General features: G+C 42.2%; 1 protein-coding gene across 1 annotated transcript in view; it reads left to right on the top strand.

Moving 5' to 3' along the window:
- btbd11b (BTB (POZ) domain containing 11b) overlaps positions 1-15,352 on the top strand; it is a 70,916-nt gene that overhangs the window by 48,599 nt on the left and 6,965 nt on the right. Inside the window, exons 3-8 of the mRNA XM_079277229.1 lie at positions 6,489-6,693; positions 10,291-10,443; positions 10,532-10,697; positions 11,534-11,623; positions 13,637-13,738; positions 15,045-15,138. Of these exons, the coding sequence (XP_079133355.1) occupies positions 6,489-6,693; positions 10,291-10,443; positions 10,532-10,697; positions 11,534-11,623; positions 13,637-13,738; positions 15,045-15,138 (810 nt within the window). The remainder of the gene's footprint in view (positions 1-6,488; positions 6,694-10,290; positions 10,444-10,531; positions 10,698-11,533; positions 11,624-13,636; positions 13,739-15,044; positions 15,139-15,352) is intronic.

Here is a 15,352-nt window from a genome sequence, read left to right as displayed (position 1 = left end):
AGAATGCCGTGATTTCAACATGACGATGCCCCAGCGCACTCATCTTGCACCTTTGGGATGACGTGCCGACTGCTAGCCAGGCCTTATCACCCAAAACCCGTGCCCAATCTCACTAATAGGCTTTTTCACTGCAGACACTTGTCATGGTAAGAAAAGCACAGGTGTTACTCATAGCATTAACAATGGCTCTGTTATGTTCACGTGTCCCAGTAAGTCATCACAGTGTGACTGTGAGCCAGCATGCACAATAGCAGGACCCTGAAACTGAAGCAGCTCATTTAAATTCAGCCTTCATTAATTATTCACGCCTGTGCAAAATGTCTTCTGTGAAAACGGTCTTCACTGTATATTATCTTATGGCTGAATCGGACCAAAGCCAAACAGCCAGGTTCCACAGTCTCGTCGAGAGCCAGGAGAGTGGAGGAGCATGCTGTTGTCCATGCTTCTGAATTAAAGGTTTTCAAAAGTCACATATGGGCATAATGTTTGGGCGTCCACATACATTTGATGCTGCTGAATAAGAGCATGTCAGTATCAAGGTGTCTACCGTTTAGAAACAATGTGTGTGTATTGGGGTGTGAGCATTGTGGCTGAAAGCTACATACTGTAGCTCTGGTTTTTTAGCTGAAATTGCTGAAACCTGTTATTGTGGGCTGAACAGTTTTCACTTATTCAGTGCATTTGAGCCATGTTCGTGGGATGGCTCTTATAGATGGCAATGAGGGTCTATTAGTCCACCACTTTCAGACTTTATATCTTATCTCAACAACTATTGGATGGATTGCCATGAAATTTTGTCATGACGTTCATGGTTTAGAAAATGAATCCTAACGACAACAGTGACCCCTAAGTTTTGATCTATCACCACCAGCAAGTCCAAATTTTTACTTATTCCGTGAATTATCCTATTTATAACTTGAATCGGCATTTGATTTGGACAGAAGTTCATTCATGGTACCCAGAGGATCAATTCTAATGTTTTTCGTCGTACCCCTAACCTTTCCTTTCGGGCCTCCAGCAGTCCAAAGTTTTTACTTGTCCAGCAAAATATCTCAACACCTACTAGCTGGATTAGAACAGCAATTTGTACACGTTTGACATTCTTGGTTCCCATAGGATGAACCCGAATGACTTTGGCAATCAGACTTTTCCTTTGGTGCCAACATGTAATTTGTGGATGGTAAGTGAATTGTCTCAACAACTATTGGATGGATTGCCATGACATTTGGAACACCTGAGGGTGACATGGATAACTTTGGTGATCCCCTGACTTTAATCCAGCCTCATCATCTGTGTACTACCTCACAGAGCTGCTAACATGGCTGTAGACTCTTCATTTTCTATCACTCTTTATCAAGTAATTAATTAATTACAAGACATTTTGATTGCAGGTTTTATTGAAGGTGTGCAGCTAGAAGTCTCCCTCACATTTGGGTTGGACGACATTATTGTCTGATATGATAATGTGATGTTTAATAAGGCACAAATATTGTCCCATTCTATCAGTAAATCACTGCATCATAATCCTGCTGTGCATGCATATGTGCATATTTATATGAATGTGAATAAGTGCACTGTCAGTGGGAACAACTCTAATGAACCAGAGCTATTGATTTTGCTTATAAGTTTGACAAGCCCTCCAAAAGTTGATTGAATGTCTGTCCACTCACAGTGTTGTCATTTTTCAAAGAATAATGGGAATCCGAATGCTTCCTGAATACATTTATACAGTACCAAGTCATTTACATAGGCTTGTGCTGTCAGTTGTTTACAATGATAATGAGGTTTTCTGCTTCATTCGAGAAATAACATACTGATTATGTTTCACCCTATTGTCCTTTACTCACCAAAACAAGTTATATAATATATAATACACAATTCCACCAAACAAAGTTCAGCACAAGGCCTTCATTAAAGTTTAAAAGCTGGAAAAATGAATAATTGAGAAAAGCAGAAGAGCAGACAATGGTTGCATTATCAGCCTGTCACATTGTGCAGCTGAAAGAGCGCTGGATGGGAAACAGAGGAGAATAAGAGATGGGAGGGTTAGAGAGCTTGATTTTCTATAATACATTTCTTGGAATACAATAACGTTTGCTGCTCCAGCACAGTCAAATTTGCATCCTATGCAGGGACAGTCTTTATCGCTGGCATTTAGACTCGATTTTAGAGGTTTGCCACTGATTTACCTCTTTGTATTTTCCCAGTTTCACTTCCGCCAAAATGTCAAATACGCATAGCTTGAAGTGACAGTCCAGGAAATACTGCAATTATAGGAATCTTGGTGCGTCATCATCACTTTGTAATGCCGAACAGTAAATCCTGGTTTTCAATATGTTCCACACAGTGTTGTTTGTGTAACTCAGTATATTGAACTCTGCCAGATTTATTCATGGGAACAAGATGGTCGGAGCATGCAAGACTCATGCAGGCTTTCTCCACGTGAACGTCAATCTATACAGCTGGGTGACCATGGGATCAATGGGATCAGGTCAAATGGCAGTGACCTCTCTGTGCAGGTTGATGTGTCGGTCTGCCTCAAACCACACGCACTGAACCGTTTGACAGTTTGGGAAAGATTCTCTTTCTTGCCGACATTAGATGAGAAGATCGACGTCAATCTCATGACTGTACACTCAATATGAAGTCTGGAGATGGTTAGCTTAGCTTAGCATAATTACTGGAAACAGGAGGGAACATCCAGCCTTGGTCCGTCCATAGGTAACACAATATTTTGCGATACATTCACTGTACAGACATGAGAGTTGTATCAAGCTTATCAACTAACTCTACTCCTTTAATCTGCTGGATATATTAGGTAGGAACATCTAAATGTATCAAGGTTGTCAAATCACAAATCCCCCAATATCTTTAGATCCATAGCCTTTCAGAGGTCAGTACGAAACCTTTTGCTGCAAGGTATTAATCTGGAAATCATCCACTGTGAATCTGGCAGCCTGACCAACCAGCAAACTGGAAGTTGTTAGATGATGCCAGCAAATATTGATCTGAATAGAAAACAAAAACAATCAGTCCAATCACCAATTGTGTGTATTCCCGTTTACAGCTTCCCTCAACCGAGCACAAACCACAAAGAACTAAATTAAATTAGTTCTGGTTTTACTCTGTACGACTTTTAAAATGGCATTACACATCTGGATGTTTGGTGTAACAGCTTTATCTCCACCAATAGACCGTTGCAGTCGGATATTAGACTTGACTTATTTGTCACATTTCAATACGCCGTTTTAACTTGTTCAGAAATGTTGTCACCTGCAACCTTAGTTGCCAGTATTAATAATAACTGCTTAGCTTAACATTCCCAGGTGGCTATACTTTGCCATACAATATTAGTTATTAACGCTGATTTTGAAAACATTCATTTTCATTATTATTGGACACAGAGCACGTTTCCCCACAACAAGGAAGAGGCTTTTCAGAAATTGAGATCTCTCTTTCTCTTCATGCCTCATCTGATTATTTTCATCTTTTGCTTCATGCCTTTAGTGATGGAGTCAGGACTGTTTCAGCCAAGAACGAATAAAATATGCTGCTAAGTGCCATCATCAGTACCCTCAGTAATACCTTTCAAAGGTCATGTTGTCGTGCAGCAGCAGCAAGAGTGTTTTCTTAATATCTTTATATTTATATATCAATATATATTTATATGAATGAATGCTTTTACTGTAATGAGGGATCATATCATTAAACCTTGACAAAAACAATATGCAATCAATGAGGGGTATTACATGGTATAAATTAGTAACATTTTTTCGTGTCAAAATTTAAAAAATGAAGTGTACCCACGTGGAACTTAACAAGGATGTACGATACATCTCATCTCTCATCCTCACTCCTCTGAGTGCATACCATACACCATTGCGTCTCTAATAAACACTCCAGAGAGTCGTCAAGTGATGTTACTTGGTGTGCCGTCTTGTGCACACTGCCCTGCTCTGATTACTGCAGGGTCCCTGTGTGCTTGTTCCCATCACAGATTGCAATGTATGTCCCGTATGATGTGAAGTCATCCTGAAAGTTAAAGTAGAGATGGGTAATGATGAGGCACTTCCACTTGTGACACGACATTAACGGGAACATTTCCTCAACAGTGTTTTCTATTCAAAGAGTTCACTTGTTTCTGTTGAGCGGTTGCCTCTCCACTATCTTTCTCAGTGAGTCTTTTTCTACATAAATGCACCAGATTCAGATGGAAACAATAACGATAGCATGTTTTTTCCTCTCCCCTTTATCTGATATGCGTGGTAGTGGCTGAAAGCTCTGGCTGCTCTTGAACAGCCAAAAACTAATAGCGGGAAGAATGGCTTAGCATTGTTGATTCAGGATGGCCACAGGCGACCATTAAATGTAATCAAGGCCGCATAGCAGCAAATAATCGAAACACAGAAACTGTGGTGGTGGCAGCAGTTGCACAGTGAAGCCAAGACCCATTCATCAACACCCAAAGGAAAGCTGGTTACTGCATATTCATTTACCAATAAAGCCTCGAATATAATTGCTTCGTTAGAAGTGAGAGTTAATTCCACATTTTCAGAGACTTTCTCTCTTACTTTTAAACATTAACCAGCCTTCACAGCTTCTGAAGTGATGAGCAGTTTGGTTGTTATGTGGGTGCTACATTGCCGGTTACTGACCTTAAAGGTGCCAGCTCTCATAAAATCCCTCGTAAATCCAAAGCAGTACACGCTGGAGTCATATTTGTGTGATTTTGCCTTTCTAAGGGGATTTTAAAGCGTTGAAAACAAAGAGAGAATCGGCCCAGTGCTTAAAGGTAATCACTGGAATACCTGGGGAACAAGATCTGCTGCGCGTGTCCTCCACCTCTCCTCTTCTTGTTAGCATAAAGAATTAATTACCCGGGATGAGGTATTGATTAAAGGCTTGAATCTTATAATGAAAAAGCTATTGACTGTTTAGCTTTTACACTGCTGTACTTCTGTCTCCCTCTCTTCTGGCCCAAACAGAGAATCCTCACTGATACATGGTCACTGAAAACACTGAGTTTTCAGCAGTTATTTATGCGTACACCTGCTGAAGGAGCGGCAGTGATCTCACATTATGTGTTAAGCTGCTGCTACTTCGCTACTGCTGCACTCTCTCGGTGTTAGAAATAATCTTCCTCCTCAGCCCTGCCGGCATAGGCAATGTCACAGGCCAGCATAAATAAGACATGAGACCTGGCTGTTGCTGACCACCTCAGCTCCCCTTACCAAGCTTAAGAGGGCACTGTTACAAGCGTATCTGAATTCCCCTTGGTACAATTTAGAGAAAGACGCAGGAGGAGTAACAGATAGCGACAGAGACGGCCTTTGCTTATTAAAGTTTGTAAAAGAGCTCGCTCATTGCGTCAGTCGATGTTGTCCAGCACATTTCTCGATCAGCACAGCCCCACTGTTCCCAAAAGGACAGTTGAGATTTTAACTGTTTTATTGCATGACTGCTCTTCCCTCGATCACGGCATCCTTTTCACACCCACCTCTCACATTGTCGGGGCTCGATGGAATCTTGGCAGGCGCCAAATAGCGGATTTTTGATGCTAAGCAAACCCTTTTGTCCACGGATATGAATGTATTGTCGAGGCACACATACTGTGTAGTTCATTTAAAGCGGGGAACCAAGTGCCATCGTGCTCTAATACTTTTTTGACTTGAATAGTATCAAATCGACCCGGACAATATGAAACAGGGTGTTTTATTGTATTTTTTTTTACCCCACTTTAGAATTTTATGACATTTCCTCATCGTGCAGAGGGTCTAAACAGGAAGGAGAAGTGACAGCAGCCAGTGAAATGGGATTTGGTCCTGTGCTGTAATAATAAGGGGTGGTTATACTGTGGCATTCAGGTACCATAGTCATTATGTTATCTTGAAGTGGATGGTGGTCTTGACTATCTGTCTGGCTGTAAGAGACACTTCAAATTCATCTCTCGGTTTTTGATGAACTGAGTCTGTTTTGTCCCTTAAGTATAAAAAAATGGGCTGAACATGCTTTTCAAAGAACTGTTTACTGTCTTTTAAACCTGCCTAGAGAATATTCAAATTTTTATTAGCAGAGTCCTCTCAAGCTTTGATTTTGAAAGCCCAACTGGATGACCTTAAAGTACTGACAAATTATGCAGGGGAAATAGCTTTGAATAGCTAATGTTTATCCATAAATATTCATTCTCCACACAGTGCAGTCCTGAGCATGCTTATTATCCTGCCTTCCATAGTGAGCAGCACAGAAAGGACTGCGATGAACCCTGTCTTTTTCCTGACTATGGTGCGGGGAAACTCTCAATTTCCCCTGACAGAGTGAACCCTAAGGGGGCTGGAAGGAATGAGGTTGAATCCCCGACGTCTTTTTAAAGGCCGTGTGCTCTAAATATTCCTGTCTCTTCACCCTCATGCGCCGACATGAAGTCCTTTCTCATTACTTGTGTTCCTTTTGTGTTTCCCTGTATGTTATGTGTGTGCGTGTACGTGTAGGTGACCTGGTGTCCCGGGCCATGCACCATTTTCAGCCGCTGTATATGAAGAACCACAACAATGGGACGCCGATCCACCAGAAGAGCAGTGTGATCCACTGGGCGCCGGAAGCGATCTACACGCTGTGTTACTTCATGCACTGCCCTCACATGGAGTGGGAGAACCCCAATGTAGAGCCCTCGAAGGTTACCCTACAAACAGAGAGGTGAGGAGCAGACATGTAGATAAAACATAAAGACAAGCTCCAAATTCCTTAACACTGAACCAAACGTGTATTAATCCACGGCTCAAAATAGTTCCCAACAAACGTACGTCTTATTTTTGTTTGGGCAATGTTTTCTAAAATACTCAGCTGATTATGTATTAGGAAATGATACAGAAGAATGAAACTGTATATTTGTGACCCTTTTTAAAATATGAACGACATCATTAGGAAGAGATGAGCTTGGGGCTGAGCGCCATAGCCAGGACGAGGAAGTGGAAAGTCTCATACATTGTTTATTTTGATATGTATTGTTCACAAAAAGAAAAAAACTAAAATAGAATAACACCAGCCTTCACACTCTTGGGTTTGACTCTTGGGTTTGACTCTTGGGACGCTGAGAATGAAAGGCTGAAAGCATTAATTAAACTGCACAAATCCTCATTTTCACAAACAGAATTAAATGCCTCCACAAAAACTTGAAAAACGACACATTAGTGGCAGCTATACTCAATATTTCTATATTAACAATGGATTAAACAACATACTTGTTTGTGATGATGAACCCACAGAGAATTATTCCCTGAATCTGCACTTCTCTTAAGCTTATGCTTCTTCTAAGCATTTTAGTGTCTTTCAGCTCATTGTTTTGGTTTTCCGGCCCTTTACTGTTTTGGTACCAGTTCCCTCTTTACTCTGCGCTCTCATCAGCGTTGTTTTCAGTCAAAGCAGGCAGCTGTTTTTAACAAAAAAGCTTCAGAAATCCCACCGCTCAGCACTAAAGACATCTAAAGAACTAGAAAGTTGGATGTTTACCTCCCATCATATCTAAGCCCTGAAAAATGTTTTGTGTTCTTATGCGAGGACTTTTTTTAAACCAGAACAAGGCAAAATAATAGAGTCATCTGGTGTTGATTAATCCATCAGACTCCTTCACCTCATTCTGTACTGTGGGACAGTACCATTATTGCACCTTTAATGGCCACTGGGACAATAACAAAAGAACACCAGACCACCAGTGAGAAACTCCCTTGAGTTACCCACCATATATACCTTTGCATCACAGAAACTATCCAGCGGTAATGTTCCTCCTGCGGAGAAGTGCAGACTGTACACCTCTGCAGACTTTCATTATATTTCTGGCTCGAGTCTGAAATGGCACACCAGATGTTTTCCTCTGGAAGGAAAGTACAGTTTTATATACTGTAAGTGAATTGTCAACTTATTGGCTACTTGAGTGAGTCCTCTGACCTAAGAAGTGGCAGATAGGGGCCGTTGAAGCTTAGTCACTATTGATAATCCCAGCCACCGATTTATGAATGACATTAGGCTCAAGCAATGTTTCCATTGTGTTAATTCCCCCGATCATGTAGTTTCTGGATTCTGCATAGTTTTCAGAAAAGCACAAAACCGCCCTCACAATCTTTTTCAGTTTTTACCTGTGAAACTCTTTTTTTCTGCTGAGCTTATGAGCTGTTTATTTAAAAGAAATCTCATAATATTCCACTGTAGCCCTGATACCTTGAGCTGTTCAGTATTTCCTGCAGTTTGGTGGAAACCCCTGTCAGCATGCGGCAGAGGTGGGAAACAGTCCTGACAGTTGAGCCTGAGCAGTCCTCTTCTGGGGCTCCAGACTGTATCGCCTGCAGTCAAGCAAGCTATCAGCCAATGTGTGTCCCAGGTGCCCAAATCACGTCTGCTTTAGCCATAATCACCATTTTGTAAAGGAAATCACATTAACGTGCGTTTGTTTTAGTCGTATTTAAGCACATTGCCAGAGCCAACATTAGGGAAAGCCTGGGATTGGAGACATCAAGACCTTGAACTGCTTGTGAACTAATGTGTCCTTGTGAGGAAATGCATTGCCAGTATACGTCCCGTGCCTCTTGATTAGGTGTTGTGTGCTTCTCTAACGAAGTCTGCGGAGCCGATAACGTCACGTGGACCTGTAGGTCGTTTGAAGTGAGTACAACAAAAGGGTTTGCATTTCTTGGAAGATCAGACAATTATCATGAGATCCTCGCATTAACTCAGTAAAGTTGACGAGTAACTAGTTTACAATGTGCGACAGATGTGGGCCGAGCATGTGTCATGGACAGGCCAGGCATCAAGGCATCCTTTGTAAAGTGATGTATCGGACAGCAAATCCCAGAGAACGAGCCCAAGTTTCATCAAGTGCATACAGCATAAATCTATGTATTCCATACAAAACACATGAGCAGCTTATTTCTTCAGCAGCATTAAAACAATCTGTATTTAAGGAGCTTATGAAACCAAACCACTTGTCAATGCTATGATCATAATTCTGTTTTGTATGATTAAAGTGATAAATACCATAAAAAAATATAAAATTGTCTGATTTGACACATGCTGCGTAAATCGATTTATATAAACACAGAAAACTAAGCGGTAAAACTTCACTTTTTCGAAGATATTGTTTAGTTGAAGATATTAGCCTTCATAGTGTGTTAAACCAGCAGTCACACGGTATCACTTGTCTCATCCTAATACTTAACATCGTCATACTATCGTGGTGCTTTCTGCAGCCATTAAGAGAATAAGGAGTGTGGTTTTGTTTTGCAGAAAGTATTGCTGACAGCTGTTTGTTTTCCATAAGTGAAGAAAGTGTGTATCCATAATATACTGTCAGTACAGTAGCGAAGGACAAAATGTAACTTCATGCAAATGAATCCTCATGCATGCATGGATGCGTGGAGGAGACAGGGAGAGTTATTCCATTAATGTGGAGCCTGCAGAGTTCTCTTTTAAGAGATTCCACTGTTAGCTCTGGTGCCAGGGGCAACCGTGTGATGGTCATTTCTGTATGTTTGCAAAATACCAAGAAATCCTTACTTCACTTTGAGCAAATAGAGAGCAAGCTGTCATAAACACTGTATGTTGGCATGCAATAACCACACTCACTGGCCATGATGTTTACAGAGAGCACCATGATGTTCATCATAATAATGTCGTGCAAAACAGATTAAAAGCAGAGCAATTACTTTCCCTGTAAAGTGTTATGATGACACGCGTAATGCCTTGTGATTGCTATAACGGGGCTGTACCTTTTAAGGCATATACAAATGATTATGCATCGCCCATATGCTGCAATGCAATAGCTGGGTTTTCATAGCTCATTTTAGATATGGGCTTCTTCAGTTTAACCTCATCAGCACCGTATTAAAATGTTACTCTGTCAAGCTTTGGATCTCTAGAATAGAGCAGAGTAGACAATGACGAGATTTAAGACATAGCCGTTTAAAAATCTTCACAGACACGGACCGCATAAATCAGAATAAACATTTTTGATCGATGGTCTATAATCTATGATGATCTTAGTTCCGTTTTACACTTCCTCACATCAAAGTGTCTCTCTCTCTGTGACATACTGCTTCTGGGTCTTTGATTTCATCTGCTAGACAGAGTTCATCCTGTTCTCAAACAGCCTCTTTGGCTGGCGAGATCTCTGAAATAACATGCAAATTCTGTGTGACATGGATTTTCCCTGCAAGTGCCTATGCACACTCAAGTACCGAGTGTGATTGAAGTTCAGCGTGAGTCTCTGGTGGCCAGAACATGTGCTTCTATCTCCCCCCACAGGCCCTTCGTGGTGCTGCCGCCTCTGATGGAGTGGGTGCGCGTGGCTGCGGTCCACACGGAACACAGACGCAGCTTCGCGGTGGACAGCGACGATGTTCGGCAGGCTGCCCGACTGCTGCTTCCCGGAGTGGACTGCGAGCCCCGTCAGCTCCGGTACGGCTGTGCGCTTTGCGCTCACCCATAGGCTGCATAAAAACAGTGAACTTGCATTGTGAAGCCCTTTGTATGCTTTGCCCTTCAGAACGGATGACTGCTTCTGTGCCTCGAGGAAACTGGACGCTGCCTCGACTGAAGCAAAGTTCCTGCAGGACCTGGGCTTCCGTATGCTCAGCTGTGGTCGCACAGACCTGGTGAAGCAGGCTGTCAACCTGCTGGGGCCTGACGGTATCAACAGCATGAGTGAGCAGGTTAGAGACACAGTCAACATATTAAATAATGCATATATGCAGGCACACGTATACTGATACACACACACAGCCTGTGGAACACTTTGTTTGCATGGCTCCTTCACCTTGAAGCGCCGTGTAGTCTTGTGAGCAGCTATAAATATTAAACTATCTTCTGACATTCTTTCCGAGAAGCCTTCCTGCCAAGTGGCTCTGCGTTATATCACGACCACCACCTCCAGTGCCGTAAATCGTCAGGGGAATATTGCAAGTGTAACTCGAGATTATCCATGGAAAATCAACATTGAGTTTGGAACTGATCTAAGCAGAAACCTTCAAATACAGAGTTTTGTACAGTACCTTTCTGTCAGACAAGCTCTGCTGGTGGCCCAGAGGAGATATTGATTCATATGGTATCCTTTAAAAAGATCAATAGCAGACTTTTACTCTCATCAGACTCAAGGTGCCAGGAGTGGAACTGTCAAGGATACAAGTTTAGAGTAAAAGTTCGGCCTTGCCTTGTACTACTTTGTAAAAAGAAAAGGAAAAAACACAAGTTAAACTCATGTTGAAACTAGAAAGTGCAGATCTCCGCAAAGACCACTGTTATATTGTGTGAATGAATGAACACAGCAATGCGCTGTAAGGCAGTATGAGTCACCGCAACCACGAAAGGTCCTTGAGCATGGAGACATAACTGGGCACCCAAAGATACAAGTTTGCTCCAGCAGAATGCTAGATTAGTGGTGGACAGACACAGAGGTGCACCCTCACTCACGGACTTTGATGGGTTTTGATCAAATGAAGGAGGGTGTGTGTAACTTCTGAAACAATGTGAGCGCTCTTGTTGTCTGTAGGGGATGACCCCGCTGATGTACGCTTGTGTCCGTGGCGACGAGGCCATGGTGCAGATGCTGCTGGATGCAGGAGCGGATATTAACAGCGAGGTCAGTGCTGATGAAGTTTTTACTGCTATTCTGTTTTCGACATTGGGTAAAATCACACAGTGCAGGATAGAGTACACATTGCCCTTGTCACATAAATACAACTCATCTACCCAGTGTTTTTGAAATTCTTTTGAGTGGGAGACTTTTGCATTGTATACATGGAGGAGGGGTGACACACTGTTGTACTCTTCAATATGTGCAGTGTTATACATGTTAGTCATAAAGTCAATGTTTGTTGGCATTGTAAACTATGTGTTTGGTATTTAATTGGAGAAAACCAATCATGTTGTCCCTCATCTCCCCTTCTTTGTTCTCCTCCATGTGTCATGCTGCTAAATGTGTAGTGATCATGAGGCACTGACTGCTCTGCCTCACTAGAGGACAAGCAGCGCACAAACAGATTGAAATTCACATGCGCAATCAAACTCACTTGCATTTGAGTGTTTCGAGCATAAGACGTGACTGAGAGGTTTGTTGCTGAGTCATTTTGTTTCTCCGTCAGGGAACAGAAGTGATTAAGATCGCCTGATTTAACACAAACTGAATTCCTCACAGAGTCTGCAGAGAATCGAGATGGCATCTATTGACTCTGTGCGGACTTCAGAGAGGTGGTTCAGTTCAGGCCTCATGATCCCGGTCTTCGTTAGTCACCTCAGTAACCACATGTCCCATCAGCCATTGTGCCAGAATTGATTTGCAGTCCACTGCATTCATGAACCCTGGCCAAAGCACAAAGCGCACTGTCGAAAAAGACCCACTACCAGTTTATTTTCATGCACGCGGTTTTGAACCTGGTTAGAAATTCAACAGTTAAAAAACGAATGTTGTTTGGCTCTGATGTTTTATTTCACCAGCTGGGCAGCCTCAAGATGATTCATGCTCTTTAAATCCTCTCCGAGTCATTGGTAACACTTTATAATGCAGCCCGTCAATAACATTGTCATTTTGTTGTATGGATCAGGGACCAATGAAATAATGACCGGTTCCTACTGGTACTTAAATATATAAGAAAACCAGACTATGGAACTAGGGAGTAAACTGGGCATTTTAGAGGAAAGGACAAATCATTTGGATATTTTGCAAGTACTGGGTACCTATGGGGTACAGTGCTGAAAAACAAAACTAAAGTTGGGTGGAAATGCTGTTAATTAATAACGCTGAAATTCTGCAGAAACCTATTAAGTAATTCAGTAAATTGAATTTCACAATAAGGACATGCGACCAAAATGGCAGCGGTACCATAAAGTAACTATGGGGAGTTTGTAATCGCTCTCAAATCTCAGATGGAGGGGTTATTGAAAAACGGATGAGCTCTATGGGTTATGGTCCCAGAATGCAGATGGGAGTACTCACCATTGCTCGGGTACAGCACTGTAGTTTTAGGGTATAGACCTTGAAGTAAAGGGTTACATACACTGGAATAATGAATGACTTGTCAACCATATGTGGAGCACAGGTACTTACAGATAGGGGACTCAACAGGTTAAAACGTTCTGCAAATTATCAGCGTTGTTCAACCATTTTTTCCAAACTTCAGTTTTGTTTCCCAGTCCTGTGTTATTTCATCTCCATGTCTTTCTCCTAAATATGTGCATTTGTGCTTTGTCCATGTGTCTCGTGTATGTTTCGCTTACATTTGGCACATGTAGTTATTCATTGCAGCCCGACCAGAGAGATGAGCCTGACAGAGGTCGGGTCACATCCCTGTCAGGCAGACCAGCTGAATAGATCAGAGTGAAATTATTAGGATGAGACCTAACTTGAGGGATCAATCCATCATGTTCATTCGAAGGCGAACAAGGTGACAGGGTGTCCTCTGCAGCCCCAGGGTTCCTAGTTAATTACTCTAGTTTCTCCTGTAGAGCGTCCTGCCCCCCCCCCCCCTTCTTCATCCCTGCAACTGCTTGTGTTGTGCTCCGTAGGCCGTGGAGTAGTATTAATGGCTTCATATCTCTCTCCCTCATCTTTCTCCCTCCTACCCACCCAACCCACCTACCTGTGTCCCTTCCCCAGGTGCCAAACTCAGTGCACAAGCACCCCTCAGTCTTTCCCGAAACGCGGCAGGCGACGCCCCTCACTTTCGCTGTGTTGCACGGACATGTGCCTGTGGTGCAGGTAGTGACGTCCTTTCTCACCTGTGATTCTCTCATCGTGACCTCTCGTTGTGCTTCAGCTCATGGTTGGTCATCGTTGTCATTTTTCGTCATCAAAGCTTCTTGGTGGTGATGATGATGATGGTTCTCCACCAAGAGTTTCCTACTGTCTTTTTTGGTTTTGTTCTGTTTCATACGATGCTGTTTGTGTGATGTAGAAATTTATCTTTTTCATCTCTTAATTAGGGCATTTATCCAGTCAACCGTTAGATCTGAACAGGTGTGTTGAACATAGCCTCCTGTCAATTTCCATTTCAGAGCAAATGGATCAGACTGCGTTCAGCGAGTGGAAAGTGGAAACACAGCAGTCTAATTGTTATCGAGCTCATTGAACTGATTCCGTTTGTCCTCTAAATGATCTAAATGATTAGAAAACGTTTTAGCCATCTGACACCGGAGGACATCGGCCAAAAGAAAGAATGAAAATAAAAAGATTGCATTCTGAGGAAAACAATAAAGTAAATTGTTATTAACTGTCTAATAATTTTAATAACTCAGTTTACTAAGATATTAGACAAGGCATTTTTTAGCGTATCATACGGCATAAAGTTATGAGATTCAGGAACTTGTTTCGATTATTCTCTCAGTTACACAAAATGCTAACTCCCCAGATAGATCTGCAGCATCATTAACAAATGTCTTTCAGATGGTGTATGAGCAGAGTTATGTTCTTCAAATAAGATTATTTATAACGTAAAATAAGCAACTAATTACACGTAAAATATAACAACAAATCAATATAACAGGAAAACCTGATTCATGAGACAATTTAGCCAACTATCAAATATATATCAGCAAACATTAAAAGAACAACTTGACATTGTGTGATTCATTTTCATTTTCTTGTCTAGAGTTGGATGAAACGATTGATACCACTCTCGTGTCTGTACGGTAAATATAACGCTGGAGCAGGAGCTGGTTAGCTTAGCTTACATGTTGCATAAAGAGCAAGAGAAACAGCTTGCCTGAAAGAAGCCAAGAAAGCAAATGAGTTTATTCGCCAAACATTCTGAAGAGCAACAGATTTGTCAAAGTAAAAGTTGGCTGCACAGTACAGGCAGTATAAAAGTGAAGTATTCACTATTCCCTCTCCAGATTTGTTTTGCATGAAACAGTCGCCAGATGAGAGAAGCTGAATTCTACCCGACTGACTTCAGATCATTCTCATTAGCCAACCGACTCGTCCTCTTCTCCTCACCCTCTTCACCCTCCTCTCTCTCTCTCTCTCTCGCTTCGTGCCCCTCCGTGTCCCTGCCCGACATCTGCAGCTGCTGCTGGATGCCAAAGCCAACGTGGAGGGCTCCCTGCAGGACGGGATGGAGAACTACACAGAGACCCCGCTGCAGCTGGCTGCTGCTGCAGGTACAGAGACACAGCGTGACTCCCATCCTCTGCCTGCTGTCCAACTGTATTGTAGCAAGCTGACAACACCAGCTGGCCATCTAAAACAACACCTGACTGTCAGCGTGATCCGAGGCTGAGTTATGACTTCAGAGGCATATTCATCCTGGGGGCTGGAAAAACAAAGAGTGAAGAAGAACGATGATCAAATGTTTGCTTCGCTCTCATTATTCTG

This window comes from Melanostigma gelatinosum (genome assembly GCF_949748355.1).
Source record: "Melanostigma gelatinosum genome assembly, chromosome: 1".
Taxonomy (NCBI): Eukaryota; Metazoa; Chordata; class Actinopteri; order Perciformes; family Zoarcidae; genus Melanostigma; species Melanostigma gelatinosum.
The sequence above is the reverse complement of the archived record's forward strand: the minus strand, read 5'-3'. Positions and strand labels throughout refer to the sequence as shown.